Source organism: Sminthopsis crassicaudata, chromosome X (genome assembly GCF_048593235.1).
Source record: "Sminthopsis crassicaudata isolate SCR6 chromosome X, ASM4859323v1, whole genome shotgun sequence".
In the NCBI taxonomy this organism is placed as follows: Eukaryota; Metazoa; Chordata; class Mammalia; order Dasyuromorphia; family Dasyuridae; genus Sminthopsis; species Sminthopsis crassicaudata.
Genome location: NC_133623.1, coordinates 15,298,952 through 15,309,414, shown reverse-complemented (window position 1 = coordinate 15,309,414; position 10,463 = coordinate 15,298,952). Strand labels below are relative to the sequence as shown.

Here is a 10,463-nt window from a genome sequence, read left to right as displayed (position 1 = left end):
AAATTCGGAACAGAAGGGAGTACAAGGTATAATGTTGTAAAAAAATACTTATACATATTTACTGTCAAAAAATTATAATTATAAATTTTTTAAATAAAAAAAAGTCAGGTTTTTTTCCCCCTAGGTCAGATTTGAAGGGCCTGTGTACATTCAGTTACCAACTGTTGCTCTGTAGGCCAAGAAAGAATTGTTCTGTTTCCAGGATGAGGAGATGTCAGGGTGGAAGATCGTGACATCACAGATACTGCCTATGTCAGACCTCTATGACAGAAGGTTCTAGAAGGTTCCCTCCTAGAGGATATAAGGCCAGCCAGAGCTGGTGTTGGCTCATTCCGAGCAACGGGAGAAATAGGAACCGAGAGAGAATAGGCAAGAGCAGCCCCGAGCCAGGGGTTTCCCTGGCTCTTATGAAGGCTGTCAGAAAGAAAAGCTCCTGAAGGGAAGAAAGCAGGAGGTAGAACCCTTAAGGTTCGGCAGGGGCCAAGTCCCTCTGTCCTTACCAAGACTTAGTGTATTGGTTATATAGGAAGAAAAAAATTTTCGAATTGAGGTCGTGGCCAAGGAGAAGAGGACCGAGAGAAAAGTGTGAAGGTGAAAGAGCTGCTATCTACTCAGGTCAAAGCATAGCAGCGGGACAACAGAGACCAAGTGGAGAGCATAGGACAAGCAAGCCCAGGACTTGGATCTTCTAAGGACTCGGAGGTGAGAGAGTAAGGACACAAAGTTACCTAGATCCTCCACAACCTCTCCTTTTTGCCATGCATTTCTGCCTGTTGGTATCCCTGTGTCTCAGTCTCATCTTCATCCAGGCCCCAATGACAGCAGCCAAGATATGCTACTACTGCGATACCATAGAAGTGGGTTATTGCACAGGCATCCCAGAAGTCTGTGGAGAAGAACAAGAATGCTACACTGGACTGGGCCTGGCCCCACTGTTCCCTGGGATAACCAAAAAGGGCTGTGTGGCACCAAACCTCTGTGGGAAGGAGCAGTCCGTGACCTACATGGGAATTCATTACACACTGACCATCTACTGTTGCGAAGGCGAACTGTGCAATGGCGAATCGGCTGTCACCCCCCAGATTCAATCCAACAGTGCTAACACCGACCCCATGACCACGCCTGCCAATAACACCATAGGCACCAGCACCACTGCTGCTATCACCGTGGCTGCCGTGGTAGTGATCACCGGGCTCCTGATGGCACTGTTCATCTGCTACATGCTGTGATCCAAAGGAAGGGAAAGATCCTTTCTTCGCTACTAACCACACATTGGCTGTGTCATCTTCTCTTATTCATATTAAAGTGGTTAGAGGCAAAATGTATGTTGTCTTGAGTCATATGTGGGGGTGACTGAGGGGGTACATTACAAAACTAGAGGAACCTAGAATGTTGTTCTTCACAGAGCAGCATAAATTTTCTCACTCCCTACACACCCTGCCCATAACATAGCGCCATTGCTGCTTCTTATATCGGTTGAGGTCTCAAGTCCTGAGGTTATGAGGAAGGCGTTAGGCACACTTTAAAGTTGACTTGTTCGTTTAGTCATGTCTGGCTTTTCCTAGCCACATTTGGGTATTTCAGAATATTATCACGTATCCAGCAGAACATCAGGGAGGATTCAAAATATCTAACAATAAACTTGCAATTCAAGAGAGGATAAATACTAGTGGAAGAAATTGTATTTATGAGTGTCCATCCTTTCTTTACTTCCTTCTTCCTTATAGGGTATTCTTTTGCTCCCTGCTGTGCATTTTTTTATTTTATTCTTTTTTTGCCCCTTTATTCTCCCTCTTACCTTCCCCAAGCAGGCTAAAGTTAAGCACAGACATATTTAATAGATACACACACACACACACACACACACACACACACACACACACACACACACACACACCCATCCATAGATCTATCTCTGATTACTCTTGAACTTTACTTCTGCTTCTTAACTTACCTTGCTATTACTTAACCTCTCCCCACCCATGGATCCCTCCTTTCTCTTCTTTCCTCACCCTCTGGTTCCCCCTCCTTTCACCCTCCTCCCTGATTTCTTTATAGATTTTGGAGGGTACTATACCATATCTTTCATGGTATATGTGTAGTGTTGCTATTTAACCCATTCCTCATGTCAGTAGGATTTCAGAACTAGGAGCCCTCCTCTCCCTTCTAATGTCTCCGAGTCTCTTCCTCTGCATCTCATTTGTATAAAGCTTTCTTTTGAGCTATCCAATTACTGATATCAATCTTAAACACAGAGTATGCATGTCCAGATAAACAATTTGTCTACATTAAGTTCCCCCAAATTAACCTTGGATATTAGCTCTTATATTTTAATTTTTCTTTAATTTAATTTTAATTAATTAATTATTAACTTATATAATTTGATAATTATCAATATTAATAATTTAATTTAATTTAATTAATTCTTTAAATGAAAGAAAGAAAATTTTTTTTTTCAGAATTGCTTGAAAGTCCTGAAAATCTGCAAGTTTATTTGTTGAATGTTCATTTTTTTCACTCAATAGTATGGATAATTTTGGTGGATATGATATTTTTGGCCACAGTTCTAGTTTTTTGATTGCTGGTATATATGATTTCAGGACTTGGGGACTTTTATTGTGGTTGCTGATAAATCTTGTACAGTTCTAACTGTAGCTCTAGGATATCTGAATTGTCTTTTTTCTTATTTCTTGCAAAAATTTCTCTTTCATCTAGGGGTAGGTTTCAAAATTTGGCAATAATATTCCTGTGTGTTTTCGACAAAGGATCTCTTTGAAGTGATGATCAGTAGATTTTTTTCTATTTCTACTTTTTATTCATGTCCTATCACTCCAGGATAATTTTCTTAGATTGTTTCTTGCATTACTGTGTGAAGTTCTTTTTTTGGTCACAGCTTTCATGCAGTCCAATTATTCTTATGTTTTCTTGATATGTTCAGCAGATCTGTTGTTTTACTCATAAAATATTTCATATTCTGTTCCAATTTTTTTCATTCTTGATATTCTGTTTTGTTATTTCTTGTCCTTATAGCTTGACTATATTCCCCTTGCCAATTCTAATTTTCAAACAGTTATTTTTGTCTTTAAGATTCTATTTCCTTTTCTATTTGGATAACTTTTCCCCCATAATCTTCTTGTTTTTCTTGGCTGACTTTATTTGTTTGTTTAGTTCCTTAGTTTTCCCTCAGTGCCTCTCATTTGATTTCTAAATTCTCTTTTGAAGTCTTCTATAAATTCTCTCTGGGCAGGGAGCCATTTCATATTACTCTTTGGGATATGATGCTCTTTTTACTTCAGTGTCCTCTGAAGATGAATCCCTATCTTCTCTGTTCCCATAGTAAGTTTCTGTGGTAGGATTCTTTCTACTTTGCCAGCTCATTTTTTAAAAAAAATAACAGATATTAGTGTAAGCACCTCTAATCTTGGGGAGGGAGGATGGCGCCTCTGGCTTCACCTCAGTTCTCCCCTCTGATCTGTAACCCCAAACCAAAAGCTCATCCCTTCTGCAAGTGCTTGTAGCCAGCAGCATCCCTGCCCTGCTACTCCTGCACACTCCATGTGCCAGGGCCATCTTCTGCAGGGCCTGGTGTTCCTGATCAGCCCAGATTCAGATCCCCAACTGCTCAAGCTTACCTGAGGTGAAAGTTTCTGTTGTTCCTGCTGAGGTTCCGGCCAAACCCAGCTCACCCCTGAGGTCCCTATTTGGTATTTACAGGGAGCTAGCCTGGAGGTGTTTGAACATTTCACATGTTAATCCCCAGCCTGGGGGTTTTCTTCTGGGTTTCCTGGCTTTTGCCCCAAGTCTAGATTTTTTTTTCCGAGTTTATGTTTGGTCTGAGGCGCAGATTTGTTTTGTTTCTGGGGGAAATCTGGAGAGCTTGAAAGCCCAGTAAGGTTAAGTGAATATGAGGTCACTCAGGTAGCAAGTTTCTCCCAGTCCAACTGCTGTCCTCTTTCCAGTCCAACACACCAGTCCCACTGGACTCCCTGGGACTTGACCTCTGTGTTTTATACAGCACAGATTCCCCCAGTACTCCTCCTTTTCAACTCCTCAGCCAGTGGATGATAAATGTAGAACTGAAAGGGACCTTAGATACTATCTGGTTAAAACCCCTCATTTTACAAATGAGGAAACTGAGGACCTTGAATAGGATATACTTAATTAATGCTTCTTTCCATTGTCATTACCAAGATATCAAAGAAAGCTGGACCACCTAGGATCCCTAAGGTGAAGCCTAGAACTCTTTCCACCATGAAGTTCCCATAAAACTGGGCGGAGGAGCTGGCCTTCCAGAATATGTTGGCCTCTTTTTCCTAAAGCTCTCTGGCGTTATTTCTGTACAGACTTGGGAGTGGTTGCCCTGAAAAAAAAAAAAAAAAAAAGAAAAAAAAAAAAAAAAAAGAAAAAAGAGGCTCTCTCTGGAGAAACTAGGTACCCTATATGGATGCTCTTCCCCACCTGTTTTCATTGCTGTAATTACATCATATCATTTTCTAATGGCAATTATACCTAAAATCGGAAACGTTTCCAGGGTATTTTGCTCACACACTATGTTGCTGTGTATGTTACAAGTCTATGTTAAAACTCCTAATTGTATAAATTTCTCTAATTAACTGGGTAGTTTCAGTGCCATTCACACTAATAGATTAAACAAGTTTTCTTTTTCACGTGAGGATAAGCAGAAGTAAATGGTATTTTTCCAGCAGATGTTGCCACTGGAGCAAAAGTGTTCTGTGTGTTGAAGAAAAAATTCCAGAGTTCCTTCATATTTACTAAACTATTAGATAACTTGGTGAACAAGAAGCAGCCCCGGAAATCTACAGAGACGCTATCCCAGAAAAGGCTTCCTGTTCGTTCAAGTCTTTTAAGGCAAATGTTCATTGATGGCGATCTGAGTCACAAAAAAGTGGGAAATCTTTGCCACCACAAATATCCCTTATTTCTGCTGCTTTTCAGCATCTGAGATGGTTAGAAAAGCCTGAGGTCTCATTGGTCCTTAGTCCCCAACACTGGGCAGGGACAGTCAACAAGCTTAGTATCCCTGGGATTAAGGAAGAAAAGAGAAAAGTTCTGCATCTTTTCACTATTGGGGAGCCAGAGTGTAGTGGCTAGATTGGACTTAGGTTCAAATTTCATCTCTGAAAAAAATCTTTGGGTGACTGTGGGCAAGTAACCGAACTTTGCCAGGTCTCAGTTTTTCCATCCATAAACTGAGGATACTAAGTCCACATTAGGAGGCACCTCGATTTTGTGTATTTGGAAATTTACTCAGCCTTGAGAAGATGAGTTCATTTGCAACTTCTGATTGGTCATGTGATAACAAGGGAGCCATACAGCTTTTTTGTAGCAAGACCATGCCGCCTTGGGAGTTCTTTACAGGATAAATTTCCAAATCTAGATAAACAAAGCAAAATAATGAACCCTCAAAAGGAACCTTAGATAAAAGTGAGTATGGAAATTTTTTTTTGGTAAACTTTAGAATGGAACATATATGTGTTAATCAGCAGCCAGGCAGCAGCAGTGCCAGATCCAAATTCCTTAATGACAACTGGTTTCATGTCTGCTGACGGGGTTCTCAATGGAGTTGAAAAGCTTGGGGTGGAAATGCACCTCAGATACTGACTAGCTGGGAATATCGCAATACCATGGGTTAGTCTAGCCAAGTAACTAAGGCTCTTTGAGACAGCTTCCTCATATGCAAAATAAGGATGAAAACATATCTCTGTGTTATAAGGATCAAATAAAATAACATGAATTTCAATGTTACAAACTGAAAAGTTCTAAGGCAATGTTAGCTGGCAGCTAGGTGATGCGCAGTGGATAGAACTTCGGGACTGAAGTCAGGAATACCTGAGTTCAAATCTGGCCCCAGACATTAAGTAGCTGCATGATTCTGGACAAGTCACATAACCCTGTTTGCTTCAGTTTCCCCATCTGTAAAAGGAGATGGAGGAAAAAAAATGGTGAATTACTTCAGAATCTGCCAAGGAAACCCCAAAAGGGATCACAAAAGATCAGAGTGAGTGAAACAAATGAATGACAACAACAAATGTTGGCTACTATCGTTAGCCAGATTGGACTTCTATAATTCAGGAGCAAAAATTGAGTCCAACCTGTTCTACCTTATGGGGACCCTCTCAGCTCTGGTTCTTCCCCCACAGTGTGGATTGAGTTCAATACAGATGGTTCAATACAGAGGGAACTGGCCTTCAAATGAGAAAGGTGTTGGCCTCCTTTTCTCATGCTCTTTTCTTTATTAAATCCTAACTAGGATGCCTTGAAGATGATCTGCTTAAAGCTTAGATTTTGTCTGACATCAAGGGTCTGCCTAAAAGCGAGAAATAAAAAGGTACTCAGTACACCATGTAAATCAAGGATGGGACAAATAATAATTTTCTATACTCCAAAGAATAGTTAATAGACAGAAAAGATTCATCATGTGCATTGACGGAATGATTTAAAACAGGATTAAGTAACTTAGCTTATAACTACTGCTTGAGTCTCTTGGAAGTCTGATGCTTAAATACTAAACGAACATAAATGATCTGCGGGAACATCACATAGTCATGACCATAAATCACCTCTCTTGATCTGTACTGACTCTCAATTACTCTCTTCTGGGCCACTCAAACTCACAAAACCATTCCCAAACAAGGGTATGTCTACTTCAAGAAGGATATTCAATTCTTGACTTGGGAAAGGAAGCATGAAATAGAAAAGGCAGCGAGGGATCCGGGTGTAAGCTCAATTAGTTAACTCTAGAGTCCACAGAATGACAGTAAGGTGGTAGGTGGGTGAAGGAGCACAACCCATTGACCCCATCGCCCTCATCATGAGTCTAAAGACAGAGCACTATTTGACAAAAAAAAGCAAAGAGAATGAGAGTAGATCCAAAATTGTATCTTCTTTTTAATAGTCTGCTGAGTTATTGACCCTTCTGCTTCAGCAGCTTATGAGAGAATTACTTGGTTGCCTCAAAGCATCCTTCAGCAGTGAGCTGCCACATGGTTCAAGGCAGAAGGGCCTTCATCATCTCCAATGTAGCCAAGTGCTAAGCCAGAGCACATGGTCAGTCAGAACCATGAAGGGCATTTCTGAGTATATTCCATGGGTCGTTCCTCATTACATGGTGAAAAATCACACCACCTAGTTTAGCAACTGGGTGGGTAGGAGGGAAAATAGAATACTGGATCTAGCTCTTTTCAGTATAAACAACAACAAAATATAGATGCACATGATTGATGTGGAGCATCCAAGTGGATTCTGCTCTGAAGCTAGAGGATCCCTGGATGATCCCCAAAGAAATTTTGAGTGACACTCAGCAGAATTGGCTTGCTAATAAAAGACACTCCAAAAACCCTAACAGTGAAATCATTTATGCTTGCTGCCAATCAAGCTCCCCTCTGCAAACAGAAGGCACAGTCTTCCTTGAAAACAGTTCAATCCACACTGGCACTTAAAATATAGCAAATAGTTTTTCCTTGATTGCAGAGACCTGAAGTGCCAGGTTGAAGGAAGTGCCACAAAGCATTCCTGTAGCATAGCAATACAGGGCTGAATGAAATCTCAAGAAATGCAGATGGCAGCCACAGAGGGGATGACAGTCACACAAGGACACCAGAAGGACGGCACTTGGCATTCAGAAAAACAGACTACAAAATGCATCCACAATGTCCAGTCAAATGTCAAGGGCTTCAGTGTAAAAAAAAAAAATATATATATATATATATATATATATATATATATCCAATATCCAATTAATACATTTTGATACATATTTTCAAACTTAAATTGTAAAAAAAGACAGTAGCTGTCATATTTATCTCAACATATACAGCATCTTATGCCGGGTCTTTCTGGATAGGCAGTCTTTATGAAACAATAGATGTGCTAGAGGTCCTTGGATGGCCAAATCTGTCCTTCAAAAAATCCAAGACGTGGTTAGTGACTAAAAATTAATGAAAATAAAGATGTGCATAGAGATTTCATTTCCGTTCAAAGTTCATGGACTTCTGGAAATCCATCCATGGAATCTTTGGGGAACAAGAGATCTTAGGTTAAGAACCTCTGTCCTTGAGGCATTAGAATTGATTGAGTAGGAGAGTGACATGGACTAAAGGACCTGTATTAAAGGAAAATCATTGGGGCAGCTAGGTGGTGCATTGTACAGAGCACCAGCCCTGAAGTCAGGAGGATCTGAATTCAAATGTGGTCTCTGACACTTAATACTTCCCAGCTATATGACCTTGGGCAGTCCCTTAACCCCAACTGCCTCAGCAAAAATAAAAAGAAGAAAATCTGGCAGTTTTATAGGGATGGATTGGAATGGGGAGAACTATGAGATAGGAACACCAATTAGGAGGCGCTTGTAATAATCCAGTAGACAAATCATGGTTAGGGTGGCAGCCATATGGCTAGAAAGAAGGGGGGGGTCAGATAGGGAAATGGAGTGGAGGCAGAAATGAGATATGACAAGTGACGGAATGTGTTGATCAAGGGGAAAATGAAGGAGTTATGGATAATGCCAAAGTAACAAATCTGGGAAAATGGGAGAATGGTGGTGCCTTTGACAAAAGAAACAGTGAAAAAAGAGGTTTGGAAGTGAGAATGGTGTGGGTGGGAGGTGGGAGGGAAATAATGAGCCCTGTTTTAGACATGTTGACTTTGACTATGGCACACTTAGTTTGAAATTCATAACAGGGTTCTGATGAGGGAGGACTAGGTCTCAGGAAAGAGATGCACTCCCACCTCTGCCCACAAACACATAAATGTACACCTCCCACCCACCCCCACGGGCATATGCTCAGAAAACATGCACATTCGCTCCTGTACACCTGGGTAACTAATCTTAAAGGTAATGATGAAAACTAATGCTTTTCCTAATGCTCTATACCTCTTGGATCAAGAATTTTTCCTTCCCTATAGGTCTAGCAGATATATTGTTTCTTGCTCTTCTAATTTGCTTATGGCGTCTCCCACACAGTGAAGTGGTGGATGGGAAGGGGAGAATATAAAATTCAAAATGTGAAAAGAAAAGAATGTTTAAAAAAATAAATACAAATTTTATGTAAAGCCAAAAAGAATGAATGAGTACTTTAACCTTTTGAGTAAAATTAGCATTTGATGTTATTACTTAAGAGTAATAGTAATAGATGTTGCCTATTACTCTTAAGTAATAAATTACTTAAAATTACTAAAAATTACTCACAATTAGAATATAAAAGATCGTATTCTTTCTTCTTGTTGTATCAGTTTTAAAATGTGAATACAGATGAAAATATTGTGTGCTGAATAAAAAGATATGATGTTACAGATATCAAAAAAAAAAAAAAAATTCAAACCAAAGCCTAGGCCTCCAATTCAGGGCTCTTTTCCTTGTCCTCTGCTGCCTCCTAATGGACAACTGACCCTAAATCAGTGAGAAAAGGGTTGCTAGCCTTGTGCCTAGCAACTGTGTACTGTTATATTGGTATAGGACAAAAAGTTCATATTTACTTCTTTTCTTTCCTAAAAAATGAACGTAGACTGAGATAGACGTCTGCAGTGGAGACAAGAATGTTTGCAAATGTGTTCCTGTTTATTTTCTAAGGAAAGTCAAATGAAACCATGAAAGTTGTATTACAGCCTGCAAGGGTCACACCAGGAGTGAAGCACTTCAAATGGTGGTTTGAGGATGCTGGACAGTTTCATCCCAATGTTCCTAAAAGGCCCCTCTGGGCCCCACCATCACTGCTGCTGCTCAGTTTTCCAAATTCCTTACTGCCTACTCAAACACATACACACACACACACACACACACACACACACACACACAGAATAAGATGTATGGAGAACCCAACTAGGCAACCTGAAAATTAATCTGTACATTTCGAGAAAGCAGCAGCTGAGTCACAGTGGATAGAGAGTTAGCAGGAAGACTTGAGTTCAAATACCACTTTGGACACATACTGGCTACATGATCCTGGGCAAGATACCTCACCTCTCAGTGTCCTAGTCAGTATTATTCAAAATGGGTTAAAATGGAATTGGGAAATACTTCAACAAAAAAAAAAAGAGAGATAAAAGCAATAGCAACATTTAAATGGCATGTACTGTGTTCCAGGTACTATGCTAAGAGATTTGTAATTATTCTCCCATTTGGTCATCTCAACAACCCTGGGTCACAAAGATCATACAGCTAGTAACCCCTCCCCATTTCTATTTGAGTTTGACTATACAGCTCTAGGCAATTTTCCAAAACTATATACATACATACATACCTATATCTATATCTATACCTACCTATCTCTTTCTCTGTATATATATATATATATGTGTGTGTGTGTGTGTGTGTGTGTATATATATATATATATACATATATATACACACACACACACACACACACACACATATATATATATATATATATATATATATATATATTTTTTTTTTTTTTTTTGCAGGGAGGATACTCACTGACATG

The 10,463-nt window shown here is 39.8% G+C and overlaps 1 protein-coding gene across 1 annotated transcript; it reads left to right on the top strand.

The window, feature by feature from the left end:
- The first annotated feature begins 355 nt into the window (after positions 1-355).
- LOC141548881 (sperm acrosome membrane-associated protein 4-like) lies at positions 356-1,283 on the top strand. The gene has a single exon (XM_074278142.1). It carries the CDS (start codon positions 759-761, stop codon positions 1,227-1,229), a length of 471 nt encoding a protein of 156 aa, XP_074134243.1. The 5' UTR covers positions 356-758; the 3' UTR covers positions 1,230-1,283.
- The last annotated feature ends 9,180 nt before the right edge of the window (positions 1,284-10,463 follow it).

Excerpts from the sequence above, each read along its gene's own strand:
- LOC141548881 (XM_074278142.1), top strand. The coding sequence starts at position 759 with ATGCATTTCTGCCTGTTGGTATCCCTGTGTCTCAGTCTCATCTTCATC.